The 21,423-nt window shown below is 39.1% G+C and overlaps 1 protein-coding gene and 1 long non-coding RNA gene across 2 annotated transcripts; one reads left to right on the top strand and one right to left on the bottom strand.

The window, feature by feature from the left end:
• Nucleotides 1–6,718: 6,718 nt before the first annotated feature.
• On the bottom strand, nucleotides 6,719–15,322 carry LOC148678062 (uncharacterized). Its single transcript, XR_015936330.1, has 3 exons — nucleotides 14,867–15,322; nucleotides 10,337–10,408; nucleotides 6,719–6,826 (listed from the first exon to the last, which is right to left on the bottom strand). It is a non-coding gene; the product is annotated as an uncharacterized LOC148678062 (long non-coding RNA).
• LOC148678063 (uncharacterized) lies at nucleotides 8,070–14,135 on the top strand. The gene is made up of 4 exons (XM_088631153.1): nucleotides 8,070–8,578; nucleotides 9,098–9,710; nucleotides 11,745–11,828; nucleotides 12,031–14,135. Exons 1-4 carry the CDS (start codon nucleotides 8,299–8,301, stop codon nucleotides 12,161–12,163), a joined length of 1,110 nt encoding a protein of 369 aa, XP_088487279.1. The 5' UTR covers nucleotides 8,070–8,298; the 3' UTR covers nucleotides 12,164–14,135.
• Nucleotides 15,323–21,423: the final 6,101 nt, after the last annotated feature.

The following is a 21,423-nucleotide window of genomic DNA, read 5'->3' as shown; positions in this document are numbered from 1 at the left end:
TTATTCAAAATGCTAATAAGCAAAGGACGCGAAACATAAATTAGATTGAACAAGAACCAAAACCGATTATGTGCTTTTTTCCTTATCAATATACTGTAATATCATTTGACTGTCTTTGCCTTTAGATTTACAGTAACATTACATGTTAAAAATGTAAAAGCCCAGGTTCTTGCCAGTTAAAGTTTTCCAATGTCCTAAAATGAATGGAAACATGGGGGAGGGTATTGGGGGCATTGTGACAGTGAGGAGCAAAAGTGTCACCTCTCTTTATTTTTAGGCTTATTTCTGAATCCTCCACAAATGATAAGTAAAAGCCCTGCTTTAAGTGCTTTATAATACCAAATACTACATCTTTGATTGCTAAATATTTGTAAGTGCGATGGTGAAATACTTTTATTCCTGTATTTCTTTCTTCATCTGATTCTGCACCTAAATTTTAAAATTTTGCAATTATAGGTCTCTTTAAAAACTAATTTTATAGAAAAAAACAGCTCACAAAATCAAGAGTCAAGCACACAGGATTTTTTTTTTCAAGTCACATTAACAAAACGTTGAAAGGATTTGCTAAGAGACTCATTAAAGTTGCAACAACAGCCATTTGACAGCTGACGAGAACAAGGGAAATACAGAGCATGTTTCCTCAGATCCCACGAGCCCATTAAACTGCAATGTTTATTTCACCCGCTAACAAGACAAGTGGATCCAGGTTTTCTCTCTCAGTCAGATAGACAAAGAATAATTACAGGAGATGGCTCATTTCCGCCCCATCTATGCAATGCCTTACAGTATCATTCAGCGTGTACTGTCTTCAAGTTTATTCACAAGGTCAAAAATTTCCCTCTCACCCCCCTCATTGTTTACAGGTCTTAACTTTGTGCTTTGTGTTCTGTAATTTGGCTTCACATTCGTTTCCAAGTAGGTTCCCCTAGCAACGCTTTCAAGTTCTGCGCACTGAAGCAAATAATTTAATCCTTCAACAACCTGTTAATATAGAACAGATTAATGATTAATAAGGATTCAGTCTTGAAATAGTAGCTTTCAGCATTTTCAGCAAAGCACAGTACAGTAATGTGAACTATGTGGATTCTTCTAAAGAAAAGCAAATGAGCTTCACAAAATGTAGTGATTTTATACTAAAATAAATAGTTTGAAGAACTGCTTGCTCTGCCTCCCTTCTTATGTCTTCTTTACGACAATTTAATCAGCAATCAAAGATAGTGGCTCTCTGTTCACATTGAATCTTGTTTTTAATTACTCAAAACCTGTAACATACTATGATATGTAATATTTTTGGACACCTAGTGTCTTGTAATGTTGTCAAATAATGAGTTAGAACATGGTTAATATGTATAATTGACTTCCTGGAAGCTAAGGCTAAATAATGGATCAGTGTACAGTACACTGTAATATACAGCGTATATTTCTAGCACTATGCCACAGGTGGGACTATAAGTTAGGGTCCTTGAATGGGGGATTGTGGGTTCAGTCCCAGGTGGGGTGATGCTGCAGTGCATGTGCGCCTTCTCTAAAGATTGCAGAATAGTGACATTTGTTCTTCATTTTGATGTTCTCCTTTATATTTATTAATAGAGGGAAAATGATAGAAATAATCTTCAGGATTCCAGTCATATCCAAGTGTCATAATAATAGTTGGACCAAACATCTCAACTGTGATACAAGTTTTGGAAAAGTTTTAGATTCCTTCAAGAGGATATGTGAGGCAAGTTATAGACTCCAATTACATCTGCGCAGAAAACAGATGAAAGGCCGCTATTCAACACCTATAATCAGAGAAGAGGCTAACTGCCTAACAGCTGCTCTTAGATGTGTACAAATAGGTCCTACTGACATAAGCTAGATTTTTAACACTTTTCTTTGGCACTTTGTCATTACCCTTACCTTCTTTATTTCTTCTTTTGAACAAGGGCTAAAACACAGTTAAGTAATTACAAATTGTAGCCCTTTAAACAGTTACGAAGGCACCAGTTATATTAAAATTGTTAAATGTTTATTCAACAATCAATGTAAACTCACTAATATCTCTATTAATTATAACACAAACTAAAGACATAGACTGTATGGTGTATGGGACATTGTTCGATGTAGTTATTATCTGTCAAGGGGAGTTGTTAACATTCTTTAGTGATTAACAGATCTAAAGGGTCCTGTGGTTACACAATTCTCTACCAGCTATGTAGAAACTAGCAATTAGCACTTTCAGCTGTCAAACATGTAACTCAGATGTGCAGAAGCCACAAAAAGATTATAGCAAACACATGTATATAAGATATACAAGATAAACATATAAGATAAGATCATTATATGATAAGATCATTATCTTATCTTATAATGTATATGAAAATGGAACGGTAAACATAAGCCATAGTGAAACTGAAACAGCTCATAAAACTCTTCTTTTCTTGCACCTACTCAGTTTTTGTAGTGATTCATTCATGTGCAAGTGTGAATGCGTGTGCATGTGGGAGTGTGTGTGCGAGTGTGTGTGTGAGTGTGAGTACATCTGCAAGTGCTTGTGTGAGTGCTTGTGCGAGTGTGTGTGCAAGTGTGAGTGTGTGTGCGAATGCAAGCGGATGTGCGAGTGGGACTGCGTGTGCGAGTGTAAGTGTGAGTGGCTGTGTGAGTCCATGTGCGCGAATGGGTGTGCAAGTGTGAGTGCTTGTGCATGTGCAAGTGTGTGTGAGTGCGTGTGTAAGTGTATGTGAGTGTGAGTGCATGTGAGTGTACTGTATGTGACTGTGTGTGAGTGCGTGTCCAAGTGTGTATGAGAGTGTGAGTGTTTGTGTGAGTGCGAGTGTGTGTGTGCATGAATGCGAGTGTGAATGCGTGTGCAAGTGTGTGCTTGTGTGAGTGCGGGTGCGTGTATAAGAACTTGTCCATGTGTGAGAGCGCATGTTACTTATCACTTAATAATACTTGATAAAGTAATACTCCAGTGCTAGAAATATACATACCGATGTCAGACTTCTTGGATGAATCCACACACCATTCAACTGCTGCAATTCCAAATCATATTTGCTTTGCATCCAATGGAAGGGTCCCCCCTAGCATTTTCAGTTTTAATATTTCAGCATTGTTTCTACCTTTCTTGCTACTTTTCAGTCAACCACAATCAATTCAAAAATGAACGAGAGGATTATTTCTAGTAGTCAAGTGGAACAAGTATTAGTTCCTCACCTTGTGCTTATGGGATGCCAGTAAATGAGGAAATTAATGAATCAGGAGCAAATTCTGGTGTTTTATATCAATTTTTTCATTCCTCTACAAAGCACTTTAGGTTCCTTATTGCTAAAACCTAACTGGCATTAAACACATCTTTTATTCTGATCTGTGACATTTCAGGATCATTAGCAACCCCTTTTAAACCGACGGCTGGTTACCATATTGCCACTTGGAAAAAAATGACTGGTAACTGGAAGCTCCCCAGTCCACTTATTCTTTAAGGTCACCCTAAATTACCTGATATTTAATGATTAGAAACACAGTTGATGAATTAAGGGAATAATGTTTCAGTGAAGGCAACACTGGTCCTTGAAGGCTGAAGGGTTGTTCAATTTGTGTTCAAATGGACTCTTAATTACTTAATTGAACACATTAATTGATTATAAAGGTTATTGAAAGGCTACATATTCTATCAATCCTGCTGGAGGAGGGCTCTCCAGAACCAGGGCTGAAAATGCCAAATTTACTTTTGGTGTACTGTACAGGAAGTGTTTATAGAAAGGTTTTGTTATCTCTCGTTAGTTTTGTCTGTAATAAATGCAAAATATATACTTTATTATAGTTCTTTATTGTATAAATATATCAGTCACTTATAGCTCACAACAGTAAGGTACTGTATTTTTCAGTAATGCAGGAATAATCCCTGTTTTTTCTGGTGTACACTTAAAAAATAATAAAATACCAGAACAGACCCAATGCTGGAAGTGCTCAAAAGGGAAAGCAAAACATCCAATTCAGGGTTGGGGAGCTGGGGCCTATCCCATCAAGCAATGTGTGCAAAACATGATATACCCTAGACTGCATGCCAGTCCATAACAGTGTAGGCAAACACTCACACCAGGGCCAGTTTTCCCAGAATCCAATTAACATACAGGTGCTAGTAAGTCCTTAGACTGTGGAAGGAATGCACCTGTTAAAAACCCACGTGAACATGTGAAGAACATACAAACTCCACAAAGATAGTGCCCCAGATCTGGAAATTAATCCAGGGCCCCAGTGCTGTGAAGCAAAAATCCTAATGCCTGCAAAGCATTCTAGTTTTTGCAGTTTAAACTGTCTCTTTCTAGATCTTCAGTGAGACGTGGATTGTCTGTCTCCTGCCCATGTTCTTGTCACGGACACGGACTGAAATCCGTGTCGGGTCTTGTAGTAGACCCTATGCGATGCAGTAAGAACTGGAGAAAACAGGAGGCGTGGTAAAAAGGAACACACAGGGGTTTAATAGTGCACAAAATAATAGTGACAATCCGTGAGACAGTGAACGGGGAAGACAAAGAACGGGGTCCAAAGGCAGGTCAGGACACAGTCCGAGAGTCAGTCAGCGAGAAATCCATCCTGGGACGCGACAAGGTTAAAATCCCCGAGAGGGGGGAACACACGGAGAGACAAAACATGGAGGTCCAAGGATGACGGGGCGAGATCCTCCAGACCCCGGGCTCAGGAAGCGGGAGGTGTCGGGGATGAGGCCTGTGCCCTCAGGACTTGGGTTTTCTGGTGCCAGGCGGGCCTCGCGACATCCTTACCCTAATGATGAGCCCCGAGAACTGGAGGAGCTAGTCTTTAAATAATACACCTAAGAAGGTACACCATCACAAGGACAATAACGGGAGTAGTGGTTCTGAGGTATCTTTTTAACAGATCCTTTAATGCAGTTTTTTTGTAATCTTGTGAAAAACAATCTGAAAAGAAACAACAGTCAAGAATTATGACACACCATAACACAACATAATTCATGGAGCACATGTGGCTACAAAGCCTAATACTTGTGCTAAGGAGAAAAAAGTAATTTCTCGAATAAACAAGCACTTGATGTACTTTTTCATATCCTTTCACTAAAGGCAATAATCATTATTTTTCTTAGATGAAGCATTGCAAGATATTTGGTGACTCAGGGCTGTTATTTGTCTAGTGGTTCAGAAGAAAATGTGCTTGGGATCTGTTGTGAAAGACAAACAACACTAGAGAGACACATCTTGCCCTTAGTCATTTGACACAGGCCATAAAGACCAGACTGTTTTCTGTTCTTTGTGAAATACCACTCAGAAAAACAACAGCTGTCATGTCTGTAGTTTAATTTAAACGATTTGTTCAAGAAAACTAGGAGATTCATGAACACTCACCCCTGAAGACACATGTGTATGTTTTTTGCAGTTCTACAAATGGTGATTGTTTCATTTTTAGAAGCTGATTTTCAAAATGCTTCTCTTTACCAATACAATGCATTCCTAGCTGCATTATAAATATTCAATGGTACGATATAAGACTGATTTTAATGGGTATACAGAGGTAACCACACAATATTAAGAATTCAATTAATACATAAGTTGATCTACCTACAGTATATTATTTTCCTCCAATTTTTTTACAAGTTGAGCAACGAACATCCACATACAAATTCATGGAAATGAGTAAGAAGTAAGGCATACAATTTTGGTAACCAAACAATACCAAAACCTAGTAGGAATATGGCAAATTGAAGATCAAATGCTGTAAACCTGTCCACTGTACTTGGATTGTAACATCACATAAGGCCATCATTTATAAGGACAGGCAGAACATATACATCTTATATTTCCTTTTGTTTTTTAATCTGTTTTGCCATCAGGCTGTGATACATTTAAATACTTGTGAGCACAGTCACTTGTTGATTTTGATTTTTTTTTTAATGTTACATGCACAAAAAACCTAGACCTAGAATTATCTTCTATAATGATAACGCATGATTAAAATTACCATTATTATTCTTGTTGTTCAGTAATTACATTTACTGTAATTGTTCACATTACAAACCTCCTGGAAGATTTTTTCTTTGTTGCATTTACACTTAAGCAGTGTTATCGTTGTCAAAATAACAGGCTTTTTGTGGAAAAAGATGAACATGTATTAATTGAATAATTAAATGGGAAAATTCATCACATCGACATCTCTTATGCCGAAGTGTAGTCAAATATAATTCCTTATAGGTACTCTTTTTGGAGACAGAGTGTTTGGAATGGATTCAGAGTGAATGTTCTACAAGAGAAATGACTTGAGCAAGATGTGTTGAATGATCTTCTCTCATTTGTTGCCTTTCTTCTCATTCAGCAATGGAAATTTGAAATGAACAGCAAACATTAAATCATACGGACAGTCAGGGCTGCCCCCTACTGGAAGATAAGATAACATTAAGGTCAGAGCACGAAGACGCAAATCAAAACTGAACCAGATTGTTTTATTTATATATAGTATTAAAACTATGATGATTAATAGGTCATGTAAAAATAGACTAAGTCTTTATTTTTTCAGACAACAGTAAATAGGCAATAGCAACAAGTGGTGTTTTTGTTTGTATTAGCTAAGATGTAAGAAGGTGTTAACCAAGGACACAGAGGACTACAGTGATCTGTGAATATCAAGATTATGCACAAAAATGTAACTTACACAACATAATGTTGAATGCTGAAGTGCGTTTTACCTTTCAAGTAAATAAACGTTGCTGTTTTCTTTTGAGATATGGTACCCAGAGCCATACCTGACCCTTGATCCCAGAGCTGTGAGTCAGCAGTACTAACCACTTCACCATCATGTTGTTCCTTTCTTAGTTCAGCTGATGAATATAAGAAGAATAACAAAGAACATCAGAAGAATATACTTTTGACAGCTTGTCTCACCTCCCTAATCTAAGTCTATGATAAATTTTGATAATGTATGTTTTATTTCTGTATGTTTTATTTCTTTTCTAATCTAGACACATGTTGATTCTGAATTTATGGCACATTACTACATTGAGCTTCTATACCCTAATCCAATTTACTGCACAGTACTGAACACGTTTCTGTTAAATTCATTACATATACAGTATGATGGCATTTCTTGAAGTCCAGATATCCCTGAAAGGTACATGTATACGTCAATTATAGACAAAATGGAGTTTAATTTACTGACAATAATGTTTGATGACCAGAAAAAATGAATTTACCGATTTACAGAAAGCAGCACGTTATTATAAACATAAACAATTTTATTATTGTGCAGTTAAACTGTAACCATCGTGTCTTCATAGATTAACATTCCATAAACATGTATACATATTGCTGCATATAGAGTGGCATGAATTGAACAGTCTATAGTTTGCAGGTTCAAATCCAGGCTCTTTCATTGACTGACCTTGTTCTTGGCTACATAGCGCTGGCTTGATTAAACATGGATGGGAGGACATCCATGGTTCTAAGGCTGGAGCTAGCCATCTCTAAACCAGGAGAACCTGGCCATAGAACAGTGACTCCATTTCCCCGTTTCCTCAGATTTTAACTCTCAAGCTTAACTTTGTAAAACACCTACTGTATATACAGATATACTGTAGATATAATATCAGAATTGTCCAAAGCCCATTACGGTACATTCAGTTATAGAGATTTTGGGGGCTATTGTGCTGTATGTGACATAATACACTATACTATATGATACTAGTTATTAATTAGTCATTATGTCAATTTACAAGATAATGAATGTTTTGGGGGATGTTTATTTTGACAATTGTTTTCTCTGAGTAAATAAAATGATTTTACCATTGAATGTAAGCATCAGAATGAGATTTAATTTGTTGCTCTTACACTGCATACCTTAAACAAATGCAAAAAATAGATTTTCTTAAAAAATAAATTCTAATATCAAATAAAATAATACATATCCATTAATATGTTACTGAATTAAGCTATTTTTCCATGGAAGATCAAAGAACAATTGACAGTTCCCATTTTAATAACTTTCCAAAACTTTATTTTACATTTCAGGGTGGAAAGCAAAACATGGTAATCAAAAACAAAACACAAAGCTTAATTTGTCCTATGGTGACATAATGTGTGACAAATAGAGTGTGAAATTCCAGAGGCTTTCTGTGTGGCCAATAATTGCTTTTCCAAACTGTGCCAAGGGGTCCAAGTATTTACAATAAATAAGTGGCAATCTCCTGGCAAAAGATTTCTGATGTCCAGCAGCTTTTAAGGTCACGAGGCACACACAAGGGATCTGAGCATCCGAGTTGAGCTTCTTCATATCACAAATTAAAAGAATATCGACATGATGTTGGAAAGGAAAATTTCATTCGTACATGTTGTGCTGTGCCTTTTGTTGGCTGAGCAGCTTCAAGGGCTGATTGAAGAGGAATTCAGTGGACATGAAGATGAGGACTTAAGCCAAGCCATCCTAGAGATGCTTCATATTAACAAGCTCTCAGTACCACAAAGGACCAAGCCTCACCCTTACATGAAGTTAGTCTACACGTTTCTTGACTCAAAGGATGCTAGTGTCTTCTCCAGCTCTGAGGGGACTCTGGTGCAGAGCTTTAGAAGCATACATGGTAGGTATTTTATTTTATTTTTTTCTTGATAAAGCATCCTATTGCATTATGAAGAAAATATGTGTTTGACCTTAAAAAGCTTTCTTGTTTTTGTGTTGAATTTACAATTTGTACACTTTATTCTTTTTTTGCAGTGTTATTTAATTTTTAATACATGTATACCATGCCTCCTTTTCCTTCAGCTTTTCCTTCAGCTTCATAAGAAGTCTTTTTGTGAATTAGCCTGTGTAAATCTGTACAGTTCTGTATATCCCAAAGCATTTTGCTGACTGAAAATCAATTGAGGCAAAAGTAATTTGAACTCAACATAATTATCTGGGAACAAAAGACAGCATTACGAAAGAGAGAAACTAAAATCCATAAAAAGATCATTTGAAAGAGTACATGTACTGTACAGTGTATGTCCTCTTGTGGCAATAGTATAACACATACTGTAACTCATAAAAAAATCCCTATAACAGGATGAAGTTTGAACCCTTTGCATGAGTTTCACAATAATTTTCCTCTGTCTTTTTTTAGATTTAAAATATAGAACTCCTGGCTGGATCTGGTTCAATGTATCCCACCTGAAACCCTCTATGGCCATAGCTGAATTAGTACTTCTTCGCAAAACACTCCATCCACAGCCCCTGAGTGTCAGCATTGCTGTGCACAGCATCTTCTGTAATGCAGACCACCTGACTGTCAGCGACCCCATAGAGGAAAAGGTGCTGTTCCTGGATGAGCCCCCTCCATCTGGGTTCGATGTTTTCAACGTCTCATCCGCGTTAGTCCACAGGGTGGATGACGTGGTGGGATTTCAGTTTCGTTACACAGATGAGAGCGGGAGTTTGGTCTTACATGAGGCCTTGACACAGAGCCTGTACTGCCTCAACTCCAGCTCACAAAATGAGCCTCTGCTCGTCGTCTACCAGGCGCAGCTGGGCAGCGCTCAAGGAGCTCCCCTGGCTCCTGACCGCTTGCAGAGACAGCGCTGTAACGCTGCCAGGAAACGACAGCTACTTCAGCTGCTGGCCACGCAGACCTACTCTCCGCAGCACTGCAGACTTCACCAGCGCTACATTGACTTCCACTCTGTCAGTCTGGACTACTGGATATTACAACCTCCTGGGTTTCATGCAACCTTTTGCAGGTAACTACTGAAAATGCCATTAGTGGTACAGCAGGAGTTTAAAACATATTACATCAGCAAACAAATTAGAAATTGATTTTTAAATCATATACCACATAATCCATTCCAGGACTTAAAGCAAAATCTGTGCAAATTACTTTCACCTGTTTTTTTGTTCTGCAGTATTTATTGTGATCATCATTTTATAACAATATAATGAAGCCAAACAAAGTCTTAGCTCATCAGAATTGTTTGTCCCTGTAATATATTACAGTGTATAGGGACTCATGGTCTGTCCTGTTATGTTGGTTAAGTTTAGTTAACATAAATGATTAAAGAAACATGTCTCAGTAGGAGAAATGCTAAAGGGATAAAGGGATAAACACTGATGAAGCAGCACGAAAATAAGGAAAGGCCCCATTCCTAGGCATTAGGAGGCCTTCCAAACAAATCAGTGACAGTGTTTTCACAAACAAATGGGGAACTGAGTTCCCATAACTGAACTGCATGTGGGTGGTCAAAGAGCACAGAGCAAAGGAATGGTGGAAAGGGTGTTGTTCAGTACACTCAGTAGCTGAGAGAACCCAGGAGACAAGGGGGAACAGAACTTGTCACAAAACATGATGTAACAGAAGAAAAAAAAATACCTGCACAGTACAGACAGAGTTGTTTTGAATCGCTTGGTGAGAAGAACGATAATCATCAGGAGATGATGCTCCCTGGTAAAATAGAGAATATGGAGAAAGAAGAAAACAATTCAAATGGTGCAAATAGACCGTATACAAGCTCACTTCCCACTACCATACACTGAGGAGATTAGTCTGTCACAACTAATTTAGTTCTAATGTGATTCACAGTGAGATATCTGTAGTATTAGTGATGATTACTGACCCATAGTTCAAATATCTCAGAGCTTGTTATGTCGTAAAGCCAGTAAAACATTATTTGTTTTACAGAGGCCGATACTTCACAAATGTGGAAATCAATGATGCCTCTTTATTTTGCACACAGAATATAAGAACTGTTAACCCTCTTCCTCCCTGCCCTGCAAAAATATAATAAACTGACCATAAGACTTAAATATGTTGTTACTTCATGTTTTTTAAATTATGCTTTGTTGCCCCACTGTCTTAAAAAATATTCATATAAAATAAGCTTTCAGAGTAAAACTATTTCCCATTACACCATAAAATGTCCAAACTGGGAATATGAGGTGACACTGAGGTGCCTGACTGAGGTGACTATTGTCTGAGGTGTGACTATTCAGTAGTTCATTAACAAAACCGTCCTGTTGTTCAAAACAGTGGGGTGTTTATCATGGTATCTTGGGTAAATTTTATTTTTGTCTTGCACAATCTGGCATAGCTTTAATTTAATTGATAATGTAATTTCGCAATTTTTCACTTGATCTGCTGTTCGCATATAATAAGTGCAATATGTCTCCCAAGAGACAGCTGCACCTCAGTGGTGGATGAAGTGGACTCTGTCCTTTATGTGTGATACATTGGAATTCTTTGGGATGAAAAGTTCCATAGAAATGTAGGCAATTATTTATATATATATAATGTTTTTCTGAATTAAAAAGCCTAAAACATTATTTGCATCAGAAATGCACCCTTGTTATATACTGTATTTAGAAAACAGTGCTAGTCTACATGAAATTATTTCTTCTAAAAGTTATTTTTTGTTTTGGAATCATGACATTGGTACTGGCTTAATCAAATGTTCTCACGGTTATCGTTTCTGATTTGTTTTTTCTTATTAAGTACAGTATGTGACACTAAATACAGATTCTAGTTGCTTTTGGTTGTATTCTATATCACTTTGTCTGCAAAGATATCTGGAGGCAGTAGAAGAGGATGTTTTCTCTCTAGAATATTCCAGCACCAAATTCTCAGCCAGTGATTACATCAATAATTATCCTTCCAGGAACTGTGTGTGCTCCTGTTGGATCCTGAGTGATTTTGATGGACAGATTAAATGTGTTCATAAGCATAAAGATCTGAAATAAGCTACATAAGCATGTTAACTGAGACAGTTTTCCATGCCTTTCAGGGGTATCTGTCATGTTCCAACATCAATTCAACATGCTGAGGAAAACACAAAGAAGAGATATAAAGGAAATGAAACAGCTAGTAGGTGGGTAGTTTTGAAGTAGGTTTTAATTTAGGATTAACAGCTTTCACAAACACTGTCTGATAAGGGAGAAAAAATCATAACATCTCACTTTTTAATTTTTACTTTACATACTGTACAGTATGTGTAATCATAAAATACCAAGCTACTCTATTGCCAGTAAAACATGCAGTGAAAAATGTTGTTTCTCTTTTTTTCCTTTCAGGCCTGTCTGTATCCCACAGACGTTATCATCACTGACTGTGATGTACAGAAATGACAGAGGTGACGTCATCATTAAGATCCTCAAAGATATGAAAGCCGAAAACTGTGTCTGCCAGACAAATACTCATTACTAAATACAATAATGGCTGCAATAGTGTGCAATAATTATTACTATAATAATAGCTTGCATGTAGGAACATTGTTTTAAACTGTAAATCACTCTCTGCCACAGTTGTTTTTTAAATCTATATAGATACATATTGTCACGAACAGTTCTTTCCGGGCCCTATGCAGACGACACGATCCGGAATTGTGAGGTAACACTGGGGAAAAAGTCATGCAGGAGAGGGTATGGAGACAGGGGGCGTGTCCAAGGGGTGCAGGTGTCCAGGGGGAGTGAGTCCGGGGCGAACGATCCAAGAGAAAATCCAAATGTGTAATCCAAGACAGAAGCAAAGTCCAAGGCCAGGAGATCCATTCAGAGGATTAAAACCATGAACCGGGTCGGGACCGGCGAAGGGAGGGGAATCAGGAACAGAAGGTTAAAAGCATAACGGAGCCAGACCGCAGCAGGACCCCCGGCTCTCACGAAGCGGAATTCAATGAGGAACACCGAATTATGTCAGTGTCTGGCTTTTAAGGGAGAACAGAAATAAGAAGCAGGTGCAGGTAATGGGGCTAAACAAGGAAGGGCTGAAGCGCCCTTAAGAGGAGGAATAGCGATCGTAACATATATAGCCCATCATCTATGATCCAGAATGGGAGATTCTGTGTTATTAGCTGACTATGACCAGAATTCCCTCTGTGGAGGCAAGTGATTGGTTGAGCACCACCTGGGGTAGAGTTGAGATTATCAGCCAATGTTACCTCACCTTCTGGTGAGACAGTAACTCCCGTGGCTGCCTGGGCACCTGCAGTGACCTCAATAAGGGATTTGTCACTCTTCCAATCGGGCATAACTGCTGAAGATTGATTCAGAGTTTAAATTTGAAAAGGGATCCAGCTATCACTATCAACAGCTTATTGTTCTGCTCATACAGTAAGTGATATTCACTGCACCTCTCTAATATAAAGTGATGGAGATAATGCAAGATGTTAGGAGGAGATTGCAACAGGAGGCATTTCTCTGTTTTTCTCTTCAGTCAAAACCATTCCTAGTGAAATACTGTAACTGCTGTGAAAAAGGGATGGGTGATAATTCAGCAAAATACTTGATTTTCATCTCAGTTATATCACTATATGGACATTAATCACTCCAGGAACACTCAGATAAAAATAAAACCAAATCACACAGTTCTTATAAGACCTAAACTGAACCATAAATCCCAAACTAAACCTTATATATTTTATATAACATGATTGTTTATATAACAAGGATCATTTCCTTACTTATTCTTCTTTTACATATAAAAACTGTATGACTTCAAGGAAATTTTACTTCCTGCCCATTTACAGTGTTTGATTTGTTGTGCTATTGTATGACCAATCATAATGAACTTTATAATGCCCCTCTAACCGCGTTGTTTCTTTGACTTTGTCTCCCAGTTCTGGTAAAGCTTTCTCATCCCACAAGGGCTATTCTGAGATCTGCTGCTCTGCACATAAAACATGTTACTAAGACACATCTTTTCTTTACATCTTGATTTAATAGATGGTGTAGAGAAAGCCAAACGAATATTGTAAAAAGGGCTGTTGGCTGTTAATTAGGAAACATGAAGGAGGCAGCACAAAAGTCAGGAGTGTAGGTGTGTGTCAGGTGTAGGCGAACTTTTGTTAATAGGAAGTTGCAATGAGCAGGGAAATCTGAAGACGTCTGTTGTAAATTCAAGACATCATGTAACACGTTTAACGATGTTCTGTTAACACTTTCTTTTCCAGATCGCAGCTACGCATGTCACTTCCCAGATCAGTGTTTGAGCACACAAAAAAGAGACAGGGTGTTTGATTGTCTTGCTATAGACTGCCTGATTGTGTACTACAAAAAAACAAACCACTCTCATGTGACAAAACATTCAGTGCAAGTATTTGCAAAGTAAATAGTGCTGCCTGAATTCTCGCATGTACTGGGTGTGTATGGTTTCCCACAAATTATATTTAAATGCATGACTTGATGTGTAAGTGTTTGTGTGTGTCTTTACTGTATATAATCACATTATTATGCCTCCACTGGACTTGATCTTTGGATCGTTGCCTCAACTGAATCTTTGACAGGTGACAGAAGGCCACCAGAAGATGGCCCTATTCACTTAGAGGACAGCAGATGTGTGATGGAAGCAAAAACAGAGCCAGGTGTATTATATACTGTATATATCAACAGGCTTTAAATAACCTGTGCCCTGATGTGAGCTTTCATATCAACTGCACTCATGGAAGGCTAAGTATGTTGTGGCTCCTGGTTGTAATATACAGTAATCCTGTTACAAGTGAAAGGTTACCAAGTTTGCTTACACCATTTTCATCCACATGGTCTCAGTGTTAATTTGTCAGTAATTACTTTCATTAACTGTTGTTAATGCCTTAGAGGAATTCAGTTTAAAATATTATATTGGCCTTGGATGGCACACTACAATAGTGGTAAATTCTTTAAAAGAAATTTGCACAAAATTTGGAAGGGAAAAATGCAGAAGAAAAATAGATGTATTAAATTATATTGTTCAGCTGACCATATATGTCTTTCTTTATTTCTTTATTTTTTTGACACAGTTAATTAAATTGGTGTTACACTGACATCTAAGCAATACCATAGTTTAAACGAGCACTGTTAAGTTACATCAGAAGACTAATACACTGTGTGGTGCCTCCGGGGGAAAGTTTATGTAAATGAAAGAAGTACTCACACCACACTTTTCTTTCCTGAGTTTCGTGGCGTTTCTTCCTCCAACTATCTTCCAAATACAGTCCGTAATCCGTTCCCTTAATCCTGATCCGATCCGAGTTCCAAAAATCCATAATAAAGCCAATCCACGATGTATCCTTACCCAGTGTCCGCAATCCAAAAACCATCAACATTTTCTCCTTTCACTAGTCCGTTATTCTTTAGTCCGATCTTTAACATACACCTCTTTCCTCTGTTTTCCTCCAAACCGCATTCACCTTATCGGCTTCCCTGTTCACTGCCTCCGGGGCACTTATTTCGGTTCCTGATGCGGCTCAGCTGTGTCTCATTGTTTCTCAGGGTAGACCCTTTCCATATACAGGTCAGCTGATTCTTTTTGGCAGCCATTTTGCTAAGGTCCATATCTAGTATTTTAAGTAGGTCATTCCGAAAATACCTGTAATTAATTACCCTTCCCCTGGTCATCTTACATACCCTCCCCCTGAGATCAGCCCCATCCTCGGGCTGTCTAAAAAAAAAAAAACCAATGCATTCGGGAGAGGGCATCTACATTACCTTGTTTTTTCCCAGGTCTATAAACTGTCCGGAACTGAAACCTTTGAAGACTAAGGCCCCATAGGGTGATTCGATCGTTTTTGTCCATATTTTTCAACATCCATGTTAATGGTGCATGATCGGTATACAGAACAAACTGTCTTCCCAACAAATAATATCTTAAATAGTCAAGAGCCCATTTTATTGCAAGATATTCTTTTTCTATCGTTGAATAATGTTTTTCTGCGGGGTGTAACTTACGACTAATATATAAAATAGGGTGCTATAGTCCATCAATTTCTTGTGACAGTATGGCTCCAACCCCAGTATCGGAAGCATCTGTTTGAACCATGAATGTCTTGTTAAAGTCTGGCGCCTGTAAGACCGGTTGAGAAGATAACGTTGCTTTTAAGTCCTGAAAGGCCCTCTCTTCCATTTCTGTCCATTTTACCTTTTCAGGACAGCTTGTTTTTGTCAAGTCATGCAGAGGGGCAGCAATGGAGGCAAATCCTGGAATGAAGCAGCGATAATAACTTGCCAGTCCCAAAAATGTTCGTATCTGCTTTTTCATAGATGGCTTAGGCCAGTTTTTGATTAACTGTACCTTTCGATCTTGAGGCATAATCATTCCACTCCCAATCGTATAGCCGAGATAATTGGCTTCCCGGGCCCCCAGGCAACATTTATTGGGATTGGCCGTTAATCCTGCTACTCGTAAAGCTCTCGTTACTGCTTCCAGGTGTTGTAGGTGTTGTTGCCAGGTCGTACTATGGATCACAACATCATCTAAGTAGGCGGCCGCAAAATCACGATATGGTCTAAGTATTCGGTCCATTAATCGTTGAAAAGTAGCTGGGGCTCCGTGTAAACCAAACGGTAGGACCCGATACTGGTACAGCCCCTCAGGGGTGGCAAAAGCGGTCTTGGCTTTAGCTTCTTCAGCCAGTGGCACCTGCCAATACCCCTTCATAAGATCCAGCGTACTGATATATCGGGCATTACCTAATCGCTCAATTAACTCATCGATACAAGGCATAGGGTATACATCAAACAGCGAGATCTCGTTTAACCTTTTGAAATTATTACAGAATCTAATAGTCCCGTCCGGCTTGGGTATCAAAACTATAGGACTAGCCCACTCGCTATGGGATTCCTCTATTATTCCCATACTTAACATTTTTTCTACCTCTTCTTTAATTTATTTTCTTTTGGCTTCCGGTATTCGATAGGGAGGCAATCTTACCCTTTCCCTGGTTCTGTAATAATCTTATGCTGGATGAGGTGAGTTCGACACGGTGTCCTGGAAAAAACATCTTTGTTCTGCAATAGGAATTCTTGTAATTCCTGCTTCTGTGGCGGAGCCAGGTCCCCCACGGTTACAGCACCTGTTTCTTCTTCCAAAGGGTCAGGGGAGAAGTGGGTGAGCAGTACTTCTGCTCCATGCCATTTTTTAAATAAATTGACATGGTAGATCTGGTGCGGATGCCGTTTGTCATGTCACTTGACTTTGTAGTTGACCGGACCCACCTTTTCAACCACCTCATAAGGTCCCTGCCAGGAGGCCAGGAATTTACATTCTGGGGTCGGAACCAATACTAAAACTTTGTCCCCAGGCTGAAATTCTCGTACAATAGCTCCCCTATTGTAAATCTGCTTTTGCTGGGCCTGGGCTTTTTCCAGGTTTTCTTTCACAATGGGCACAACAATGTTGATTCTTTCTCTCATTTGTTCGACATGTTCGAAGACAGTCTGGAAAGGTGAAGGCTGATGATCCCAAGATTCTTTAACCAGATCTAATAGGCCACGTGGTCTCCGAGCGTATAGTAACTCAAAGGGAGAAAACCCGGTCGAGGCCTGCGGTACTTCTCGAATCGCAAACATTAGATAAGGGAGCAGTTGATCCCAATTTTTACCATCTTTCTGCATGGCCTTCTTCAGCATGCCTTTGATGGTCTTATTAAAACGTTCCACCAGTCAATCTGTTTGTGGGTGATATACCGAGGTTCTGATCTGATGAATTCCCCATAGTTTACTTAAGTCTCGCATGACATTGGACATAAAAGGAGTTCCCTGATCTGTTAAGATCTCCTTGGGGATTCCCACCCTAGAAAAAACCTGTACTAGCTCCCTAGCTATATTTTGGCGGTGGCGGCTCTCAGGGGAATGGCTTCCGGGTACCTTGTGGCGTAGTCCACTATTACCAGTATATACTGATGTCCTTTGGCGGTTCTGATCAGGGGTCCCACCAAATCCATCCCAATCCGTTCAAATGGAGTTTCAATAATTGGGAGAGGAATCAAAGGATTCCTATAATAAGGTTGCGGGGCAGTTTTCTGACATTCTGGGAATTCCCGACAATATTTCTCGATGGCTTTATATATACCTGGCCAAAAGAAGCGAGCGAGCAGTCTCTCGTTTGTCTTTTTCACCCCCAGGTGTCCTCCCAGGAGGTGGTTATGGGCCAAGTTGAGGAGTTTCGACTGGTAGGCCTGTGGAATCAGAAGTTGTTGTACTTCTTCTTGATCTCTCCTTTGCACCTGATTTAGGAGGTTGTTCTTCACCATGAAATATGGGTAACTCAGGACACCCTTGGTATTACACAGCCTCCCCTCGATTTTCCTCACATGTCCCCAAGCATGTCTCAAATTTCTATCTTCCAACTGGGCCGTCCCGAACCTACTTCGATGTTCTGGTGTCTCCCAGTCCGGTATATCCATACCTAGGAATTCATCTCCTAGTTCGGGGCCTTCTTCCTGCGGGTCGGCTTCTCCTGGGGTGTCTACAGCATTGTTGACAGGGTCTCCAGTACCCGGGAGGGGACTTTGCCTAGCTGACTGAACAGCTAGCTTTCTTCCCCCATCACGGCCGCAGTGGCATGCTGTCTGTCCACTAAGTCAATTGCCTGGTCCAGTGTCTGGGGATCCCCATCACTCACTTTCCTTTTCAGATGAACAGGCAGAGTCCTCACAAAGTGATCCAACACCACCCTTTCTACCACCTGTCCTGGGTTTAATTCTTCTGGCTGGAGCCATTTCTTTGCCAGATGTACCAGGTCAAATATCTGAGACCTCGTGGGCTTGTCCATTTGGTATCTCCAATTTTGAAACCGGACCACTCGTATTGCCATTGTTACCCCCAGTCTTGCCAAAATCTCCCTTTTCAGAGTCTCATAATTCTCTGCATCTTCTTCTTTTAAGTCATAATAGGCCTTTTGAGCTTCTCCAATTAAATAAAGGGCTACTCTCCCGGCCCATCGCTCTTTGGGCCATGCATTTCGAGAGGCAGTTCTTTCAAAGGTGGTTAAATACGCTTCCACATCATCAAGCTCTGTCATCTTTTGTAGCGCAATTTGTTCTGCCTGAACGGTGTCTCTCCTCGCTACTGGGGCCTGCTGGATTTCTTCCCTCCATTGGTGCAATTCTTCCCGTACTAATTTTTGCTCCTCTATAATTCGTTCTTAGTTTTGCTTTGAATTTGATTCACCTCCCGCTGCGCTTGGATAGCTTCTTGCTGTCCTTTTAAAGCCTGAAATTGGGTGAGGGTGGCCTGGGACAATTGCTGTATTAATAGTTCCATTGTTTTTCTCCACACACGCAAAGCGAAACCCACTCCCACACACACAAAAAAAACTTACTTTCTTTGATTCTCAAACCCGAGAGGGAGCTGCCCGCATCCTCCATCAATTGTGGTGCCTCCGGGGCAAAGTTTATGTAAATGAAAGAAGTACTCACACCACACTTTTCTTTCCTGAGTTTCGTGGCGTTTCTTCCTCCAACTATCTTCCAAATACAGTCCGTAATCCGTTCTCTTAATCCTGATCCGATCCGAGTTCCAAAAGTCCGTAATAAAACCAATCCGCGATGTATCCTTACCCAGTGTCCGCAATCCAAAAACCATAAACCTTTTCTCCTTTCACTAGTCCGTTATTCTTTAGTCCGATCTTTAACATACACCTCTTTCCTCTGTTTTCCTCCAAACCGCATTCACCTTATCAGCTTCCGCCCTGTTCACTGCCTCCGGGGCACTTATATTTCGGTTCCTGATGCGGCTCAGCTGTGTCTCATTGTTTCTCAGGGTAGACCCTTTCCATAAACAGGTCAGCTGATTCTTTTTGGCAGCCATTTTGCTAAGGTCCATATCTAGTATTTTAAGTAGGTCATTCCGAAAATACCTGTTATGAATGACCCTTCCCCTGGTCATCTTACAACTGACAACCCAATTTACGTGGCATACATAACTTACATTCTACATTTAGATCATTACAATCAGTGGTATCCAAGAACATAGTGTCCATCTTCATCATCTCACAAAAAGAACCTCAATACTACAAAATTCGCACTACAAAAATTTGTGGCTGTGTCACCTTAAGTGCACTTGATTACTCAAGCTTTTGTCTCCTTGGGGTTGGTGCTAATCCTTGAGATTTGGACCTGCTGCTTTTGTGTAATAAAGCCTTCGACAGTTAGAATAGGATTAAAGCTCATCTTCTGTTAATAATAATACGAGTAAATAGAAACTCTTGTTTTTCTCTCTTTGGTCAAACCCTGAGAGCTGGAGAGTTGCTGTCTTCCCATGGTATCTCTGCCCAAAAGGTATCAGGCCCAAGCAATTTTGCTTTTTTCACATTCGATTCCTTCAGCCTTGTGCTGTAACCCTTCCATCCTGCTTTGCTGTGCCCTTTTATGGAACTGGCTTCTGTTCACATGCAGATTAACCTTCAGACACCAGCGGTCGATCAAACGCCAGGAGACAGATAATACTTCAGGAGCTAGCAGTGCATTGCTGTAATCAGGTTGCCCTCAAATTGGATTTCTCACTGAGAAATGAAATCATCGAAATGAAGAATTCTTAAGGGTGGGGGGGGGAGCAGGCGTGAAAATAAAAAAACAGAAATTGTTTTCACAAAGTGATTTCCGTTTTTTTGACAGAGGTGAGCTTCATGAGCACAGGGACTGAACTGCCTTTTTAGGTCAAAATCAGTGGATTATTATGCAACAGAAGGGAGAGTTACACTGGCAGAGCTGAATTAAAACTGCTGGACACCTCACATTTTCCACATTTAACACCTTTCAAAAACATTTATACAGAGGCGAAGTGGTTTGTCAAGCACCACAATCTGAAATAAACAATAGAAAACAGCAGAAAATTAACAACTAAGACATACAGCCAAAGACGAAAAGTGTTAAACATATTGGGAAATATGAAAACTTAAAACCAAGTATTGACATCCACTGTCAGAAATCAGATGATTCATCTAGAATCTGTACTGCTTCTAGCTCGGATTAAGCAGTGTTCAATTCACTTCAAAAGATAGCATTGATTAAAATGTGGAGTTTCATAAACAATAATGATAAACTGTTCGATAACTGCAGCAAGGAAGGTTATCTGGGCTGTAATACATTTTATTGTGTTATTGTTGTGCTTTTCTTTACATTAATTTTTAGATTGCCTTTGGATCTTGGATTATACTACATATTTGTTATTATGTATGTTATGTATGGAGTTGTGACTATTAATTGATACTTGCTGAAATTGCTTATTCTACACAGTATTTTAAAAATGAATATATACTGTAAGAAAAAGTGGTAAAATATAGTTTGTAATTATGATAGGACCTAGGATAAGTTAGTTGGAGAATTCTTTGTTTCATATTAAACTGAATGCAGAATATTAGACAAAACTCAATTTTTTTGAGGGATGTTCAAAAACATTTGAAAAAAACAAAAGACAAGCTTGCATTAATATCATTTCACATTTCCATGTTTTTGAAAATGAAAGTATGTATTTGGGAATTATTTCAGTTATCCACTTACTTTGATAGCTAAACACCCCTTAGTTTACCTACATTACCATATCCTTACCATACTGTAATTGCACTACAAAAATGTCTGTAAGATTTTACATGGACCGTCCATTTGAAAAGCTTGGTTAGGCTGCTCTGCCACATTCTGTCATTAATATCTGGCTAGGAAATATTTTTACAGCACTAATAGCTTACTGTGGAACAGAAATAGAAATTTAAAT

The sequence above is a fragment of the Lepisosteus platostomus genome, chromosome 1 (assembly GCF_059453375.1).
Source record: "Lepisosteus platostomus isolate fLepPlt1 chromosome 1, fLepPlt1.hap1, whole genome shotgun sequence".
NCBI classification, from domain to species: Eukaryota; Metazoa; Chordata; class Actinopteri; order Semionotiformes; family Lepisosteidae; genus Lepisosteus; species Lepisosteus platostomus.
Note: the sequence above shows the minus strand (reverse complement) of the source record. Positions and strands in the feature narration are given on the sequence as shown.